The following is a 20,566-nucleotide window of genomic DNA, read 5'->3' as shown; positions in this document are numbered from 1 at the left end:
CTGTTTGAGATCTTTAAGTACAAGAATCTATGACAAAGCTGCCTACATTATCTTCTTAGTGACTAAGCTCAGAGGTCCAGGAGATATTTGCCTCTCCTTTATTCTTAAGGGAGTAAAGTAGAAACAGTTTAAATTTAGCACACCAGTTTTAGTGTAAGAAAGAATTTTTAAAAAACGCATCTTGGGAACAGTAAATATTCTTTAAAGAAATCTAAATTTTGTTTGTTTGTTTTAAAAACACCTGAAGATAATGGACATTAGTAGCCATATACCTGCGTTCTGTTTATACTTTTTGGAACCTTCTTTCTACATCTGCAGTAATATAGAGATTTGACGTAAACTAAAAATCTTTCTTCATCATCTGAGAAAGAATTTGAGTCATTTAAGATCAATTTTCAAAGATGAGGAATATCTTGAATTTCTAAACTTCAGATAGAACAGACTGTAAATGTTTTTAACATGTAATTAATATGGATTACATTTTCTTAGCTCCCTTTTTTGCATTGATTTTTGCCATTCGACCAGTCATTTCTATTTATAGATATAAAATATGTGGCTTACTGTTAAAAGGATCTCAAATCAAATTGTCTTTATTTGCTTCAGAATATTCTGAATAATGTTTATTGTGGAAATCCTAAGAAGGGAATAGACATTTCTAATAGAAGACTATTTCCAAGTGGCTTGATTGAATTAAAGAATGCCCAGTGCAATTAAAACTCAATTAAGAACAGTTATTTCAGTATCCTTAGTGGAAGAACCGATTTTTCTTATTTCACAGAACTACCAGTCTGATTTATCTACAGCTGAGTGTTGTCCATCAGTTGAGGGTGTAGACAGATTTATTAATGTTGAAGTTCGTGGATGGATACGCCAACTTTGCTGTGAACTTTGTAATTCTTTAAACCTGCCTGAGGAGAAGACTGAGAGGTGGATTTTCTTCTGGAAGAGGCCAGGTAGCCCAGTCCGTTTCTCAAGAAAGCTCTTTCTGTAACAGTTTATTGTTTTCTTATGGTGATACTGAATCTCCATGTACTGGTTAATAAATAGCTAGGACATACTAATGAGCTAGTTCATGTGGAAACAGCTTACTTGCATAAAAGAGGCAAAACTAAAAGCCCTTTGAAATCTGTGGTTCAGGAGTATTAGCTAAGTGTTTTTATTCCCCTGTCCCCCCAAATCACTCATCGTTCTGCCTGTCCAGATTACTGTCAGGGACTTTGGACTAATTAGATGAGCAGATTTCAGTGTTTTGTCCAGTGCCTGTCATCATGTCATCTTCAAAAGTATCCACAGCCTCCATTGTGACCTCCAAGACACTGGAAGTGTTTCCTCAGAGAAGGATGAGGATCTGGCTCCAGTATTTTGGAAGCCACGATATGGCAATCATGACATTTTACATATGCTTCTCCTGCATTGGGTACAGACTGAGTGAAAAAACACTCATTGAGTCCAAAATGTGAGCAAAATGGGATAATTTGAATATAATATCTCATAGCATGTATGTATGTGTGTATATAGATATATTTGACAGCAAAGTTACACACATTCACGCATATATTCTTTTCCTTTTATTAAATAATTTATGATTTTTCTTAATTGGATGTGCCTTAAAATATGAAGCAGAAAGGAGTACATTGTCTTGGCTTATCTTTTCTCCCATGCAGGCATTCCTGAGTTTGAGCATGCAAGTGTTGAAAGGTTACTTTGATAGCATCGCCTTTCAGTAATGCCCCATCAGGACTTAGGACTCATCTGCTCCTTTGATGAAACACTTAGGGCAGCAGCATCTTCTGTCAATATTTAGTAAGTTGTGGGATTTCAGGTGCTATCATGATGAACCTAAATGTGACCTAAATTGAACTGAAAGCAGCTTGAGGCAGGAATGGCTTTTTATCTTTTTGAATCGTGTTTGAAGTTGTGATCATTTGTTCTTTGAAGCATATTTAAATTAATAACCACTGCATTTTCTTGACAATACTGGTAGAGATAATGTGGGATTTCCATTATTCTGGCCTGGTTTTCGAGCATTTCCCAGTTACAGTGAGGATGATGAATGAACATTGCCAAGAAATGGTATTTAAAACATTAGTTTTGCCATGTTGGTGACACAGTGGAACAAAGATGATTACCCGTGCTGTCTAAAAACTGTCTAAAAATTTGTGCTTAACCCCTTTGTATCAAGGTGAACTTGAGGCATGCTTAGTTTGTGTAGGTTTCCCAGGCATTCATGACAATAGTGTACATGTTAGATTTATTTTGCAGGCTAAATGATAATTTTATATATTCACTCTAACAACTCAGGGCTACAAAAAGAACTCTTTCCAGTTGAATTTTCATGCAAATATGTTTATTTGTAGTGTAAAACATTACAACAGCTAGGTACTCTTGTGTAAATTAGTAGCACTGTTTATAAATATCTCTGCAATTGAAAGCAGCAGAAGTACCAGATGTGTAATTACATTAGCACAGATATTCTACAGAAAGCTGCTTCTGTGAAACAGAAACAAGCTTAATGTGAAAATCTTTGCTTTTGAAAGCATGCATGCTATGCACATCATTAACCTGTTAATTAAATCTATTAAGGGCTGCATTTTCTGAGGCCTTGTTAAATGATTACTTATGTATAAGAACGTTTGTTTCTGAAAAACTTCAGTTGCAAAGTGTGGGCTAACATCGTAAATGCAGGTGTTTACATTTGGATGTAAAATACGTGTACAGCATATGTGCATCTGTAACATATTTTTCCATGTTACCATTCTTTTACTTCAAAAAATCATAGTGTGATATCTTTTATGGCAACAGTAACCAGATTTCCAAGTTCAGAATTCTTCATGTCTGCTCAGCAAACAGCCCTAGCAGAACCTGAATGCTCCCTGCACCCTGCCACATATCTTAGTGGTTTTCAAAAGAAACGTGGGTCTATGCTAGCAAACTCATCTTCAGGATATATATTCTCAGCTGTTGTTTAAACATCTCCAAGGACATGGTTTTATCCTTTGTGCTGAAGCTTGTGAGAATGTATGTAAAGGTGCATGTCTGTTAGGATTTCAGTGATAGCTGAAGACTGTTCAGAAATACGTAACCACTGTAAATTCAGAATAACATGAGCAAACCATCTGCCAAAGAGGTAGTGAAGATCTACCAGTATTGTAAGGCTGACCTCTGAATAATTTTAGGACGCGATTTGATGTTTGAACACTTCCATCTTTAAATTATTGGAACTGATGTTCTATTTTTATTTCAGCAGTGTAGATATTGAAAAGAAAAAAAACCAACGCCAAACTCTGCCCCTTCCCCACGTGCTTGTTCCCGCCCTGGGACCGTGGGACCAGGGCTCTGCCCGCTGCAGGACCTGAAACGCTTGGGCTTGTGTTAATGTACTGACACACATTCATGGGCAAGACTACCTCTCTTCTCGCTTTATCCTTAGAGTGTTACTGGCTTTTGCTCCAAGGAATCTAAGTCAGCTGGAAAAGAAAAAAACTAAATTAAAAAATAAAATACGTAGAAAATTGCTCTTTAAGTTATGATGGTTTATTGCCCTGGTTCTAGGTTTTGCTGCTCTCATTTGGGAGGCAGGTTTGCAGAGAAGCACTGCAGCAGAGGGGCTGTTTCTCTGGAGGGGGTGTAGTTGAATGCCGTGTTCTGCGCTCCAGCAACTAAATATGTCTAATGTGCTAGTTTAAAAAAAAAACAGAAAAGTTCAAAAGCATCACAGGACAATACAACCTGTTCATAAGATTCCTGTATCTCAGTCTGGCCTGATGTACAGATCTTAATCTGACAATATTTTGCTTTCACCCACCTGCATTTGTAGTCATCTGGAACGATGCCTGGCAAAATATGCCTCCAGATGGGATGGAGATTTTTCTTTCTTCATGTACCTATCTAGATATGCTACGCTTACTTATATTTTGTAATTCTTGTCACAAGATTCTCAAGATTTTTCTAATCTTAACACCTGCAAATCTGAACGAGGGAATGTGATCATGTTCTCTGAGTGCAAACTCAAGTATTTTAGTTATTCTGTTCTTGTGGACCTTGCAATCAAGAAGCTGAATTTATGATGTGATGGGAGATTATTTCAATTTGGAAATTAATGTCTTTGTCATTGCCTTCCTTTTACATTTCCTGCCCTCCCCATGAATTTTTGTGAATTGAATTTAGTTATTTAGTTTCTTTGGGGTGGTGGGGTTTTTTTGTTTGTTTGTTGAGTTTGTTTGTTTGGTGTGGGGTGGTTTTTTTTAGTGTTTGCTGTATGCCTGTCATTCTCCCTGAAGTGAAAACCACTTGCATCTTAAAGTCCTTCATCCTGATTTACACTGTCTGGAAACTTAAACTCTTTGGCCCTCTTAGATTGATTAGACGCTGCTCAACACTCAGCCATTCCTCCTGTCAGCAGCCTGTGCTCACAGCGTCTGCGAGACAAGCAGATTGATGTACTGCTGGAGAACACTTATCATTCCAAACTTTGGCATAGGTGCTCGTATTGTTTATTCCAAGTATTGCAGAGAATTGTACTTTCCCTAAATACTTTTCCTCCAGAATCTGGCGCATTTAAGAAGAGTGTCTAGAGCAAGTGGTAATGTAATTATAAATAATTAAAAGTGGATAATTAAATATGGACTGTAAATTAAAAAAAAAAAAGCCCAGTAAAAGCAGGTTGTATAGTTCTACAATAACCTCTGTCCGGTTTTTATAAAATTGATTGTGCACATATTTAAAAACAGTACTTTTCACATGAATTAATTATGCTATCTGTTGCCAGGGAATTGTTATCATCTGTGTTCTCCATCTATGCAGAACTACTAATTAGCAGCAATTTGGGCACCATGGGAAATCCTGCCCGTTGTATAGCTCTTCTGTAATGCTTATTAAGAATAATGACTGTCTGGCCCATTCGACTGAGGAGGTATTTCTGTACAGGAACACGGTGTCTATATTTTACATCTGCCTTTTGTGTTCCAAGAGCTTTGGGCAGCCCCACTTCTGCTCCGGAGCAAGGGGAGTACCCATGGGCAGAGGGGCTGCCCCAGCTGAGGCTCATCACAGGTCCCACCTGGAGAATATCCCCCACTAACACATCTGTAACACATCTGTAGGTGTGTACACATCAGCTCTGCAGGAGACGGAGAGAGATTTAATGCAGTTCTACCATTTAACTCCAGCCGGACTTGGTAGCACCTCGGTGTGCTGTTCTGGATTTCGATTCTTTTACCATGGTGTATTGATTGCTGTAGTATCTGAAAAAGTATGCTGGCTTCTGTCCTGTAGTGGGTTATAAAATATGTAAGTTGGGAATAGCATGAAGCTGAGCAGGAAAAATGTAGTTCTCCCTTAAAATGATGTCTGGAGAGGGATGTGCACATTTCTGTGATTATGCGCCTGTGCAGTAAATTCTGACACTTCAGAAAGGTTTTGCAGGTGTGCTGATTGCAGTATTATTTCACAACTTTTTCTGAGACAATTTTTTTGTGAAAAAAATTATTTAAATTTTTAGTTTTGAAAAACAGAACGTTGCTATTATTTCAATGAACAAATATAATTTAAGCTTCATGAAAGAGTAAGAAAATTAGAAACCGCAGTTGTCACAATTTGGAAGAAGGGATGGCAGTATCTTTGGTGTTCGCCAGGGAACGAATTATTGCAGAACCAATACAAGAATTCTCTTTGTGTCTTGGAGCTCGAATACCAAGCAGATGTCGAAGTGCTGCCAGTGCTTGCCCCCAAGCTGGCCCACTGAGTCCCCATCTCAGAGCATCGAACCTTTGACAGGGAATGTCCTGGTGCGGTTCCTTTAGGGGTCCGTTAGCGCCGATCTTGACGTTGTTTGGTAAGGTTCCTTGCGGAAATGCGGATGAGGCGGTCTCTTCCAAAGCGGAGTGTATCGCCTCTGCAGGGATCCTACCCACTGCTGGGCTACTAGCAAGAAACCTGGGGTGAAACCTGGGCTTTGCGCGCTGGAGAAATGACTTGGAGTGACTGCCTGCATCAAGGGCGGCGAGGGGGAGCCAGCGTACGGCAAAGCAGAAAAAGCCTTGTGCAAAGCTTGCTGGTGTTAAACCAGCAGTGTAAGGACCTGTATAAAACTGGAGTGGGCATTCTGAATCACCCAGTTCCTACAGGCAAATATGAAATAATCCCAGTCACAAATATATCAAGCTCCCTTCCGCTTCCCTGCAAATATCAGAATAGACCTCCTTGACTTCTTACCTCGTTGTGCTTGAAGGGGTCTGAGCTTTCCTATGGGCTGGGGAGAAGATTTAAACATAACTAGAGAGGAGGCTCGGGATCAGAAGAAGGTATCGTTAAGTTGGGTGTCCAGCAATGCCCACGTATTCTCCCTGGTTTTGGTAAGCTGGGCGGTTTGTGTTGCAGGAGATGCTGCGTAACTGGTGTTTTATTGATTCTGGATGTTTTTCACAAGGAAATAACAGTTCCCGTTGGGGAATATAAGCCCCAAAGTCAAGGTGGAGTGACCGAAGAAACATTTTTCAGCTGCTTTTTCTATTAAAGTTACATTTACAAACAACTTATAGAGGCTGTTATGTTTTAAAAGGAATCGGTTTTCATAGATGTTTGGAATTTTAAAAAGGTCAGAGTTTGATTATAACTATCTATAATCCAGTACTGAGATGTTTTTAATCTCATATGCAGTAAACTACTCATAGTTGTAATCTACTGATAACATCTATTTATACTTTTTGTTTTTATAGTATACATAAATTTATATCTGTTATGGCCTCATCTCCTAACGTCAGCTGCTATCAAGGCAAGAAATCTGTTCTCGCGAACCCTCAAATTGTGTCGGATGAGTATTGCAGAAATGTTTTGGAATGTGTGGGTTGGGTTTTTTTATTTTTTTTTTATTTTTTTAACTGAGAGTTGAAAAGAATATTTTTCCTTGGGCCATCTCTGGGGTGTGGGCACATGATTGAGTAGCTCAGCTAATGCAGTTTACATTAGTGCTTAATATTGAGAAGTCCTGCCTTCAAATGCCAAGGGGTTAGTAAATCACTGAATTTTCATAAACAGCAGTGTTCATTACATTTTGCTGCAGAATGTCTTTCTTGCTGGAGAGTGTCTTGAGTGTTACTGCATGTGGATAATAAGGGAAAAACCTGAAATGTAAAATTGGAACAAACTGCTGCATGGCTATAAGTCACTAAACTTCACTTTTATTCAGATCTAAAATAAGATGAATAACTAAGCTGCTGAATTACTCATTTGTGTAGGTCATGAAAGTTTAAAAAAGTGCTGCAGGTGTTTAAAATTAATCCCAGGAATCAGAGGAATTTTATATGCCCTGCATGACACATTGCAAATTGTACAATAGTCTTTTATTTTGTATAGCATCTTTCAGACAGATTATAGTAGAAAGTGTTTTACTGAATTGCTGTTAATAATAAATAGCAAAATAATTGAGAGTTAAGTACAGGCAAGGAAGAAAAGCTGTATTTTGGCTGAGATGTGGCAGTAGATGCAGGGCAGGCATACAGGATGGCTCTTCCATAAAGCAGGGGAGTGGGTAGTTATGCGAATAACAGCTATACTAATACTACTTTGTAATATAAAATACCTAAACCTATCAGATTTGGTATCGTAGACTCTCTACGGAGCTGGTCCTCATTTAGTCTGTTTAGTCTGCAAGAAAAGATGTGACTGGACTGCGTACACTGACATGGAGAGAGCATGATAGGCAAATGGTACGGTTTTCATCAGCATAGCAAGATCTTTGTCCGAATCATTAGAAATATTTTTCTTGGTATAATATTGAATGTCTTTGCATCATGCCAAAAAAACCCAATAGTGGTAGTTCATACGATCTTTTGACAGTTTGGTTCATAATAAATATATGTCCAAGTCTCATAAAATCACATAAAAATTACATAAATCTCATAAAAACTTCTCATAAAATAACCAATTCTGAGGAAACCTATTCAGTGGAACTTACATTTTGCCGCTGTTACTAATAGTTAAGGTTAATTGGTTGTAATGTATGACTCAGTTGTTACCTGTTCTCAGAAATTGCAGAATGACTTGGAACTTTCCGTTTCATATAAACATGCTCTGGTGGAAGAATGCTAGAATGACATCCAGAGTGTTTATGTGACATTTCAAGCAGAAGTATTCAATTAAAGCGGACACGGCAGTGATCTTCTGGAGTTACAATCATGTCTGGTAGAGTTATTCCTCAGCCAGGAATTAATGAAGTCGTATGCCTCTGTTATGATATTTGGGGATCTTTGTCTAAGAATTAGGAGATTCTGTTTAAAAACAAATTGTTAAGGTCTAGAACAATTGCTCCTAAATTTGATACTTAAACTGAAAGACAAAATCAAAAAGTGTAGAAAATAGGAGGACTATTCCAGTGATTGTCCGTTAATTTTTTCAGTGCTCCTTCACTGTTTTATGTATCAGATGTGACTTGGAGCATACCTATTACCTGTTTGAAATGAATTCCTAACACAATACTCTATTTAACTGATTGCTGATCTTGTCCTAAGTTTGCAAATTAGTACATAGCTACAGGCACAGAATAATTGTGGAAGATGCTTATTGTTGAATGAATTCTCAGATGGTGAAATGGTTGCAATTAAGCTAAATGTCACATTAAACAGAGCATAATTATTGTAGCAATCCTTATTAAGCCCTAACATACTTATTAAGCAGCTCTTATTGGGATTCCTATTTTAGGTTTGATGTTTAGTGATGTTTCATTTTGTCTGTAACATGTAATTATTGTCTGAATAGCCTGCTTGCCTTATGCTTGTATGACCTGTGTGTCAAAGAGCAGATGTCACTGTATCCTTTCAGACATAATTATTGCATAGTTGTAGGTAGGTCTCGCAGGCAGGAAGAGCGAATCAGTGCACACTACACCAAGTAAACTACAATTGCTGTGTTATTGCCTGCTTTTAACAGGATTAGAGAAGCTGTATGGGATGATAGTACAGTACTCTTTCTGGCCGATAAAAGATGGCAAACAGAACAATATGTAGTTTTTCTTTATTAGATTGTCTTGATTTATTAATCCCTTCCATGTCATCATTACTTGTAGTGTTACAGATGTCTTGTAAGAGACAGTAGGAAGTCTTTGTTTACAGTTTTCCATAAACAAAGACATCTCACTGTCTCTTACAATTTTTGTACAAGTCAAGCAACTTCTGCTTGACTTTTCATTTCTGAAGCTGGGAGCTCCCCTGTTTCATCGTACGTCCACAGTGTCTCCTTCACCACCTGTGTCCTGCTGTGATGAGATCAGACATCCATCCAGTATCTGATTAGGTTACAGTGGTTAGGAGATGGATGAGATCTATCCTTTATCTTTATCTTTTTGTACTTTCTATAGACAGATCGCTGTGAAATATATTTCGTTTTGTTTAGTCTTCTGCTTTAATTACCAGTGGCCTCCCGTTTTAGATCGGGAGTTATAAAACATCTTTCTGCAGTTCAGGCTTTTGATGCCTAAATTCCAGTGGGTTTTTAATAAAATGGAGTTAAGATTATTATTCACATTGTGCTGAGATGTTTCTTTTAATTGACTCAGATTTATTTCAAGAAAAGTGTAAATTTAACATGACTCTTCTAAAAATAATTAAATTCTAATTACAAAGCAGACTATTGACTAGGAAGTATTTACATCCTTCTCCTCATTTCAGCTACTGAACAGGATATTTAACTAAGCAATGAAACATTGTGGATAAGTTTACTGCCGCGTCCTGAAGAGATCATCAGGAAGTGAAAAAAATCTATAGTAATGGGATTTGCATCTGATTTTTTACCTTGTTTTTCATGCTTCTTTTTTTGGTATGCCAAGAGCAGGCTGCGTTTTTAGGATGTTTGCCAGAGAATAATTGCAAATTGTGATGTGTCTAACATAGTGTAATTACTTATGAGTTCTTGCTTACTTTTTTTTTTTTTGGTAATTTTTCATTCTAAATTCACATCTGACATTAAATAATGGCCACTTCTTGCTTCTGGTTTCTGCTGCGTCTCTCTCTATCCTGTTAATATAAGGATTGGTAAATTTGCAGCCATTACATAGAGTAGTTCATAAACAACACCCAGAAATGTATAAAAAGTACCAACGAGATGAGAGTTCTGTGCAGTAGTGAAAGAGTGGTGGTAGGTTTGGTGATTGTAATTTGGCCACTCTTCTGCTACAACTGCTTTGTATTACTCCATGGGGGGGGTTAGTGCTATTTTTAATGCTATTTGCTATCCTAAGAAACAAGTTGTAAGTCCTTAATTGGTGTAATGTGTTTCAAGGTCCTACTGATGAGTAAAATACTGTTATGCTCAATGCTATAGTGAAACAATATTACTCTGGAATTTTTGCTTTAATAACAAACTGGTGAAAACCAAACTTTCCCTGTACTGAAACTTCCACATCTCAAAAAATTACACTGCCTTTGCTGAACTGCTTCAGAGAAATAAATGCTGAAAAAAGCTCATAATACAATTACATTGCGATGCTTAGTCTTTGTGGCAATTACTTTGCTCTGTTAATAAAAATCTACCTAGTACTTGAGGTTTGAATTTTGACTACTATTTTTAGTAAGATGACAGTATATACATAATCCGATGTCTGGTTTTGAATCTTTTTGGCATTTGTATAAGAATATTCTTCTAGATCAAGGGTAAAGTATCAAGGATGAACAGTTAAATTGTCAATGGACCTCTTCATGTAACTGAACTTCAAAAGCATGTTTAAAGATTCATATTTTTGAATATTCAGTTTTTAAGCACGTTGGATTCTGTCGAAAGCCTGTCATTAGTGTAGTACAGTTTGTAGAGCACAGTATAGTTTGATGCTGCCTTTTCCCATTGAAGATATGTGTTATGGCTGACTCCTTACCTTGGACTGATATCTTTTGGCGTGAAACAGAGGCATAAAAGGGACAAAAATTTTTCACATAGCCTGAAGGATTCAACAAAAGCCGGAGCTGTCTAAACCCTGACGACCCTGAAAACCCCTCTTCCCCCCTGCCTGTCCACCATGGGAGAAGGTGCCAGACCGTGGGTAGGGTATCAGTCCTGGTCTGGGGGATGAGGAGGGAGGAGTGCCTGCAGAAGGGACATGGCAAGAGCGCGGGATGTGTTGGCGGAGAAGCTTGGCTATATCCAATGCCTATTTACTTTTCCCCCTTTATTAGCAATGGAAAAAGGACAGGAATTTTTATTTATTTATTTTTGCTTTTTATTACACTGTGTGAGGCCCCTGGCTCTGGAGGATTAACTCCTCTATTCATGAAGAAAGAACAATGGGTTTACCAACAAAAACTCCATCAGCTGGATGAAATACCTGGCAGTATAATTGCAGCCATTATGGGGCTGGTTTTGGTTTTTATGTGTGTGTTTGGTTTTGCAGTGTAAGCATGTAACTGATTCTGGTAGTTTTAAAATAAATTTTAAAAAACTTGACTGGAGCAGCATTTCTTAATACAAATTAACCTATTGTAAGTTCATTTACGGCCTTGAAAAAATACAAAGGATAGGGTAGTTGCAGTGTATTTTCAAGCAAGAATTATATATGCAGTGTTATTACTGAGTGAAATGGCTCTGTTATGAGGTATTGGAAAGTTTTTAAACTTAGAAATGAGATGAGAGCCACTTGAGACATGATCATCAAAATCCCTTTAGTATGTTAAGACTTGGCCCCCATACTTTTCTCTACCTTTTCTTTTCAGTTTGTAAGCAATTTTGTACTTTATAGCCCTCAGATTATTTTTTTTGGCTTGGTGTACTTTTCTCGAATAATATTGTTACAAAAAAATCTTTTTATTTAGCCTTGTCTGATTATGTTCACTTGAAAATCCTCAAATAAGATTCACATGATTACATATACATGTTCATGTGCTCCAGAACTAAAAATGACATCGCTGGGTTTATTTTTATTTAATTTCCTTCCTGAATGGCTAGTTTTACCACCTCTTATAGTGCCATGTGCTGCAAATGGGAACAACTTGCTCGAGGTACATCCCAGGGTAATTCAGAAGTTGATGCACGTGAGATGCCTTCTATGCTATTGGGGCTCTGCTGCCAGAGCATCACCCTGCGGGACCTGTCCTGCAGTACATACACTATCACATTAAGTCAGTTCCTCCATTTCAAACTCTTGTTAAGAGTATGCTCTTATTTTCATAGTATTTATCCTCACTGTTTTATCACTGTGGATGATGATTCAGCTGCTTCCCAGTGCAGTTTATTCCATTGACTAATTGCTCTATTAAGACTGTTTTCCTCTTATCTAACTTGACTTTCTTTTCCTATTAGATTATTGTTCCTTTATGATCATTTTTATATTCATTTGTACAAGTGAAATTAAATATTCATATTTCCTCAGGCTTTGGGATGCATTTTACTGCTACAGAAATGTGCCTGGCCTGCCTTTAATTTGAAATGTTGCGGGGCATTTTTTTTTTCCCCCACAAGTTTCTCTGAGTGGTCTAGTGATGTGAGCACACTGGGAGGAGAAATGACTTGCAGCCTTTAGGAAGTGTTTAACCAATTTTAGGGACTAGCAGGTAGTTTTCTACTTTTTAATCCGTGGCAGGCTATGGTTTGGATGCTACCGGGCATCAGGACAGATCTGTGGCAGGCGTATTGCATGGCATTTCTCAACACCCCCTCTTTTGCAGGTCACTGGGGCCGGTGCGTAGGTGACTGCGGCTTGGGGGGCATTCGGAGTCGGGCCGTCTGGTGCACCCACGCGGAGGGCTGGACAACGTACCACGCGAACTGCCACCAGAAGGACAAACCCGAAAGCCAGAGGAGGTGCTTTAAAGTCTGCGACTGGCACCTGGAGCTGTTCGAGTGGGAAGTTTCGGGATGGGACAGGTGTGGGCTCGTCCCCTTCGCTGGTGGTGAGGCGAGAGCCGAGGCTTGTGTCACCGCGCAGCACGGGCTGCAGCACCGGACTGTCCGCTGCCTCCAGAAGCTGAACAGAACGGTTGTCGCCAACGAAATATGTGAGTATTTCACGCCGCAGCCACCCGCCGAGCAAGCCTGCCTGGTGCCCTGCCCGCGGGACTGCGTTGTGTCCCAGTTCTCCAGCTGGTCCGAGTGCAGCACGGGCTGTGCCAAGAGCTTGCAGCACCGGACGCGGGCGGTCATCGCTCCCCCTCTCTATGGGGGTGCCCCGTGCCCAAATCTGACCGAATCCAGAGCCTGCGGCGCTCCCGTCTGTCCTCTTGGGGAGGAGGAGCACACTTACAGCCTCCGAGTGGGGTCGTGGGGTGAATGCCGGCTGCCCCATCCTAAAGACGGTGACCTGGCAGGGAGGACTATGTCGGAGTTGGGTTCGGACTCTGGAGAGCGAAGCACGCCTGGACTTCAAGGCTATAAACCCCACCACCGTCCCGGGGAGGTGGAGATCGGTTATCAAACCAGGCAGGTCAGGTGTGTAAGGAACGATGGAAAAAATGCAGCGCTGAGGTAAGGGTGCTTCGTCTTTTATTTCATCCCCAGTGGTTAGTTTGATGGAGCGCTTGCTCTGTGTCGCAGCACCACAGCAAACGTGCTCCCCTTCTTGAGTTTTAAATGCAAATTTTTATGTGTTTTCTTTATGGTCTTTTTTTTTTTTTTTGATTTAATTCCCTTCTTGTAAAGCTAGCGTATGCTGAATATTTTGCATTCTTCTACGATTTGTGACTGTTTAATTCATTTTATGTTTTTAATAATTCTCTTATGTTTTATTTTGTTGTTTTGAGGAAACATCGAGGAAATGGAATTATATATCACTTTGTACTGTTGCTGGGCCCTGGCTGTGGGAGAGGGAGTTTTCATTCTCAGTCATGTACTGCATGTATTTGGCAGAAGAGGTTAAAATTGCACCAGCTTAAACTCCTTCATTCTTACAAATCAACACTGGATGAACTTAAGTCTGAAAAGTTTGGTCTTGCGAATTTACTAGAAGGTATTTCTTGGAAAGATAGATCAGTGAGCAAACCTGTGATTGTCCTCCTGCTTACTGAGGAGCCTTCCCATCTTGGTGTAACTCCAGGATGCTGATACAAGATAGGTGACTTGCACGTCTGTCTTTGGTAGTGGTTGTTGATTTCTGTCCTCATGTGTTAGATAATCTAACAATTTCTCTTAGTCTACGTAGGTTGCTTTGCTGTAATTCAAATGTGAAGGTTACAGTAATGTGCAGCAAATAATGGAAAGATTTATTCTCTCTATTTCTCACATTTAAATTTAAGTTATCTAAGCTCAGCCATTTGACTTCAGGTTGGATTTAGGCAGGTGCCAGGAGCTATAGGTGACTGAGAAATTGATTGAGTTCTGAGAAAGTCAGGATTTCTGGAGAACTTCTTATGTTCTGTTTTTCAGGGGTATTAAAAGTTCTTGAAAAATCCTGCTCCTGAATTTTGTGGAAATCAATCTGTTTCTTGGAAATCTATAGCTCCTGGCACCTGCGCAAACTCAAATTGCAGAGAGAAGGGGTTATTTTATGTCCAATTCTCTACCTGTGTTAATGTCTCCAGCAGTTTTGCACACATACTGAGGTGAAAATATACATTCTAGCCTTTTTCTTACCCCCTCCTATTATACCTGTTTTTTTTATTGGTTGGAAAAAAGTCAAGCTTTGTGAACTGTTCCAGCAGTTTCTAACATCTTGACTTTATTACTTGTCTCTAAATATATGCTGATTCTAAATATACAGATTTTATGCTCTTGTAGCTGCTTGAGTTTAATGGAGTCACTTGTGATTTATGCTGCCGTGCGACCAGCAGCAGGTTTATGTCGGCTAACACTTGTTAGCTGTTCTTTTGCCTCTTGTATCTCATTCCTTATCAGAGGTGCTGGGAAAGGGATCCTGACTTTGTTAAAATTTCACCCTCACTGCTATATTTGCTGTAAGAATTGGGAATGGAAGATGCTGTTTCTGTAAATGTTTTCTCTTCGTTGTGCTACTGTGTGAGTTATACACTGAATTTCTGGATGACAGTGCAAAGGGTCCTGGGAGCTTTAGTTTCAGTGACTCTACCCCTTGCTCCTTTCTGGCTTGTTTTTTGGTGATCTAGCCCCCTTTTTGGGACTGTACAACTCCATTAGCCGCCTCCTGGCAGACTTTTTCTGCTGAGGCTGTGTCTCAGATTTACTGCAGAGAGCTAAGCCTGACCCATCCCTTACTCTTACTCCAAATACAGGAGAAAAGTCCATTTATTGAATAGAGGACAAAAGGTCACGTCGTCTTACAGTGTCCGGATAATCACATACTTTTCCTTTCTCCTTTTGGACCTAAAGTCCAAACCTAAAAATCCAGCCTAAAATCCAGCCTGTGTTTAATTCCAGGGCTGGAGTGTCACTAGTATCAAATAGCCATGACAATGACTCCCTTTAAGCATCCCCTGGTAATGTCCTTCTCATTCAGTTGTGCAGCATATTTGCTGCCATTCTTCTGAAGAATGGACGCGATCTTGCAGATGTAGCTTTACAAGAGCGATGATATTTTGGCTACTGATAAAGAAGAGTAAATGCATTTACATAACCCTGTAGCAGGGTTTGGCAGGCAGCCAAGCATCTGCTGTAAAACTGGAAAGAAGTGCCTTATTTGTGCTTTTGCATTTTCATGGCCAAGGTTTCCTATTTCGACTAACGCCGTCGAGTAAGTACCAATGAGAGATACAAATTAAATTTCTGGAAAACTGAGGCAAGGAGAGGGATATCCAAAGACATGCTTTAGCAGCAGGCTCTGAGCTGCTGGTCTGCCAGGGCTTTGCCACCACCCTGCCTCCCACCGCTGCCAGATTCTTGCAGGAAGGCGGTAGGTAATAGGAGTGGTCAGCTAACCACCCCTGACTGATCGAAGGCCACGTGAGGAGAGGAACCGTATGCTCATCTCGCCTCCTAATTTATGATGCAATGGCAAAGATGCCTAATTTATTATCAAGGTTGTTTAATTTACGGGTGTCTAATTTCGGGGCTGTGAAGCAGCCAGTGAGGCTGGCGAGCAGCAGCAGCCGCTGTGCTCACAGATGGGAGAGGGTACTGGCTACGCTCCTCAGTGTGAAAGAACTGTCTTTTGCCCAAAATTGGATTTTGGTGGGCTTGGGTGCAAGCTGGTTTTTAAAGACTAAAAGATGGAACTCATTCACTTCTTACAGATGCTGGGTTACTGGCAGGACATTAATATTGGCCTCTTTGCTAACAAGTTTGTGATTGATGGGAATGGCAGATGGGGTGTCCTTTCTCTGTGAAATAGGTAGCAGTGGTGGGAAATGTGCCTGATATTTGTTTTCATTTTTTCACTGATGCTTAATTTATGCTGTTGAACCCTGCAAAAAGGATCCTTTGGCTTTACAGTGAACCCTCAGGTAGGAGCTGAAGAATCCTTTGCATTATAAGGAAATGTCGTGGTTTAAGCCCAGCCGGTAACAGAGCACCATGAAGCCGCTCGCTCACTCCTCTCCCCTGGCCCTGGTGGGATGAGGAAGAGAAAATATAAAGAAACGCTCGTGGGTCGAGACAAGGACTGGGAGGGATCACTCCCCACTTATGGTCACGGGCAAAAGACAGGCTCAACTTGGGGAAAAAAAACCCCAAATTCAATTTAATTTACTACCAATCAAAGCAAGGATAATAGGAAGTAAAACCAAATCTTAAAACACCTTCCCCCCACCCCTCCCTTCTTCCTGGGCACAGCTTCACTCCCGAATTCTCTCCCTCCTCCCCTCCCACCAGCGCAGGGGGACGGGGAATGTGGGTTGGGGTCAGTTCCTCACACGTTGTCTCTGCCGCTCCTTCCTCCTCAGGGGCAGGACTCCTCACTCTTCCCCTGCTCCACCAGGGGTCCCTCCCACGGGCTGCAGTTCCTCACAAACTTCCCTCACATGGGTCCTTTCACGGGCCGCAGTCCTTCAGGCACAGGCTGCTCCAGCGCGGGCTTCCCCACGGAGCGGCGGCCATCTTGGGGGGCATCCATCCCCCTGCTCCGGCGTGGGCTCCTCTCTCCCCGGGCTGCAGATGGGCATCTGCTCCCCCGCTCCCCTCCACGGGCTGGGGGGGACAGCCTGCCGCCTCACCGCGGGCTGCGGGGGCATCCCCTCCTCCCCGCTCCTCCTCCTCCTCCTCCTTCTTCACTGACCTCGGGATCTGCAGAGGGGTTCCTCTCACATTCCAATCCCCCCACTCACTGCAGGTTTCCCCTCTTAACTCTGTTCTCCCAGAGGTGCTACCGCCATCGCTGATGGGCTCGGCGTGGGCCAGAGTCGGGTCCAACTCGGAGCCGGGGAAGCTTCTAGCAGCTTCTCACAGGGGCCGGGCCTGCAGCCCCTGCCCCGCTACCAAAACCCCGCCACACAAACCCAAACCAGGAGATCTGTGTGTCCGTACCAGCCTTAAAGGTGCAAGCAAAAATCCTAGCAATTTTAAAGGTGAAAATCTAAATGGGAATTACTTGGAGAGGAGCGCAAGCATGTGGAAGATTGGACGTGCTGTATCGGGGAAACAGAGCTGGGGTATGTTTTTGATGAAATATTTTTTCAGTTTGGAGGTTCTACATTTGTTAAAATGGAAGGCAAAAGGGAGAAAGAAAGAGGAAAGGGAGGGACAGATCTTTTTGAAAATACTTGAAGACAATTGAGCAGCAGAACATCAATAGACCTTCAGACAGGTTCATATCTGCTCAGAAACAGTTTTGGTGTAGAAACTTTATATTAGTGAAAATAAAAGGAATAACATCAAAATAGAATGATTTTATGGATCTGATTTGAAGCTTTTAAAAAGCTGAAGTTTTTTTTTATACAGTTTCAGATAGAATTCAGATTTCATTTTATTTCAGAAAAAAGTTTTGGTTTGCATTAAATTTCATATCCAGTAACAAATTCAAACATAAGCATTTCCATGCATTTAAAAAAAAAATAAATCTCTGAAACAGTTGCAAGAAATGAATGTGCTAGAACTTCTGCTTTTTTTGGGTTTCTGTCTTGTCACAGTTGTAAAAATCTACTGAATAGTGAGACAAAGGCACTTGTGTTTCTTTTCTTCTTAAAAAAAAAGTTATTTAGGATAGACACTAAATTATAATTTAGTGAAATGAGCACCCATAGCTAAACATTGAAATCCTGAATAAATTTAACCTGATTTTCTAACCTGATGTGTGCGCTCACAAAGCATACTGAGAAGTTAAAGTCAGGAGCAAACAATTTTAGGGTATTTTATTATTATTATTTGGATTAGGAGTCTTTTTAGGTACATATTTCTTAAACTCTTCAGTCTATGTATAAGATGACAACAATGATATAATAGAGTTGGATTTAGGTTTCTGTTTACTTTGCCGTTGTAAGTGAAAATTCAGGTCAAACTCAGTCAAGGGATAACCTATCCGTCAAGGCCGAGGTAGAGCAGCATTCAGCTCTTTTGTTTGCCTCTGTAATTTGAATTTCCATTATCCATTTCCTAGTGGATTGTGCTTAACCACTGTGCTGTTGTATGTTTTTAGGAAAAAATTATTTGCAGTTTCTAGTGTTGACATTCTTCTATTCTCTGGATGAATACAAAATTTTCGCAGTCCGGAGGTGGAAACGCTGTGCTGTAATATGCTATTTGATAGTTACGATTCTGATTGGGGAGAGGAGATGTGTGTTCACATTCCTCCCAGCAGATGTAGGAATCAAGCCTCAGTGCTCAGGCTTGAAAACAAATCCCCGAGCTATTGGATAAGAAGGAGATTTTATTTTCTAGTGTTCTTTTAAAAAGTTTTGTCTCTCATTTCCTTTGCTTTTATTAAAAGTGCATGAAATAAAGGAACAGTGACTGCTTTTTTAATTTCAATAAGTAACATTTTAGAAATAGGGTCCAATAATAATTGGGCTTTTTTCTTCTGTTTTCAAATTGTGCTGAAAGCCAGCTGCTTCTGTAGCCCTAAGATGTCAGTGTCTGCCTAGGTGTAGCGCAAGTGTAAGTCAGCATTTATTTTTAATTGAAGTGGAGGATCTGGTGCATTAAATTTTGGAGACACCAAAACTTAGACATCTTTGACACCAAAGCTCTGTGTTTGTTTGGATTATAGGTCTCCCAGCTCCCTTTCCCTTTGGTCAGTTGTATGGCACGCAAATGTTCCCTGTCTTCCTTACCATCCTGGTGCAAGAGGGGCTGGTGTTTCTTCTGCCAAAGAAGCCTCTGCTGCACAGACTGAATATATGGTATTGCCAGTATCCAAAATAGCCCTGGCAGCCCTTCAGGACCCTAAAATACATTACGAATTCTTGAAAGTATGCCTGTTAACATTGATTGCCAGTTTCCTAAGGGAAAAAAGTGTTTGCATGCTGTTAGAAACATGGCAAGACTGTGTACATTATTAGACCCTAATATTATTAGCCAAGTGCAAAGAGCAGGTAGTGTTTATTCCAGCAGCCTGTGAGGTTGGGTCATTGGTTACAAAATAGGAGACGATGTTAGAAGAAGGGAAAAAATGAAAATGTGTTATCAGTGCAGCTTAGCTCACTTCAGGATTTTCTTGCTCTGCAGTGCGTGGATTTGAGCATGCGTTCCCTGGTCAGACTTGACACTTCTTGGGAGCCTTCCTGAGATGCCAGGGAAGATCCTGGCTGCTGAAGCGGTACCCTGTCCTCCTGGTGCTGCCTTCTGTACCAGCAGCATGGGCATGGTGATGGCTTCTTAATGTGTCAGATTATTTTGGACATGATCCTTTCAGTATAAAAGGTTCAACAATAACCACCTGTGTCATCCTCTAATGTAAGGAAATACATTCACCCTTCATTCTGAATACATTGATGTGGTTGGGAGAGGAAACTACGGATAATTTGCATGCTGTGCCCAACCTGATTTAATGATGCACTGCTCCTGGACGGTCTCGCTCTTTTCTCCTGCTGATAAACACGTTTCCACTCATTTCCTTGCAGTGGATGTGATGACTGTGTGACTGTAAGGCGTGTAGCACAGATGCACTGAGCTGCTGGAAAATTTGGTGAGTTGCATTTTGTCCAGAACAGAAAGGTGGTGTGGTTCAGCCTGGGGCTGCACAATTACTGTATCTCGTGGGGGAGATTGTGGCTGGAGATGGAGGAGAAGAGCAGCGCTGCTCTGTTGGCAGCAGCCTGCAGTTATGTGGTCACGGCGGACATGGAGCTGCACAGTAGGAGTGTTATGCTGGGCAGCTTTTCCTCCTCCTCTTCTTGCTTTTCTGCTTGTAGCTGCAGGACTATGCGAGTGTGAAAGAGGCATGAGTAGGTCTCCTTTGGTTTAGTGGATTTTTTTTATATGTGGTTTATTCCCCTTCAGTACACAAGAGAGTAAGAGGGCTCTCTGCCACTTGAGCGAGATAGGCTTTGTGCTGCTGCTGTCTGCTAACTAACAGATCCATCTTACACCATAGGCAATGTAACACAGGTTGTGGAACAATTCCTGTAGTTTTACAGTATCAATCCAAGTGTGTAACATAGAAAAAAGCATCAATCACGTAAGTACTCTACTATATTACAATTATTCGATTAACTCCCAAGAGGAAGATCTAACCTGATACATTAATATGTGGAAAGTTAGTTTAAAAACAGGGCTTGGGTAGTATCTTGCATCCCCAAGACCTTCTTCCTCT

The 20,566-nt window shown here is 40.6% G+C and overlaps 1 protein-coding gene across 3 annotated transcripts in view; it reads left to right on the top strand.

Moving 5' to 3' along the window:
- The window catches only part of THSD7B (thrombospondin type 1 domain containing 7B), a 336,992-nt gene that overhangs the window by 104,504 nt on the left and 211,922 nt on the right, over window positions 1–20,566 (top strand). For all 3 annotated transcript variants that reach the window (XM_069780784.1, XM_069780785.1, XM_069780783.1), the window contains exon 4: window positions 12,645–13,440. In XM_069780784.1, coding sequence (XP_069636885.1) covers window positions 12,645–13,440 — 796 coding nt within the window. The remainder of the gene's footprint in view (window positions 1–12,644; window positions 13,441–20,566) is intronic.

Source organism: Haliaeetus albicilla, chromosome 4 (genome assembly GCF_947461875.1).
Source record: "Haliaeetus albicilla chromosome 4, bHalAlb1.1, whole genome shotgun sequence".
NCBI classification, from domain to species: Eukaryota; Metazoa; Chordata; class Aves; order Accipitriformes; family Accipitridae; genus Haliaeetus; species Haliaeetus albicilla.
This window is presented reverse-complemented; position numbering and strand designations above follow the sequence as displayed.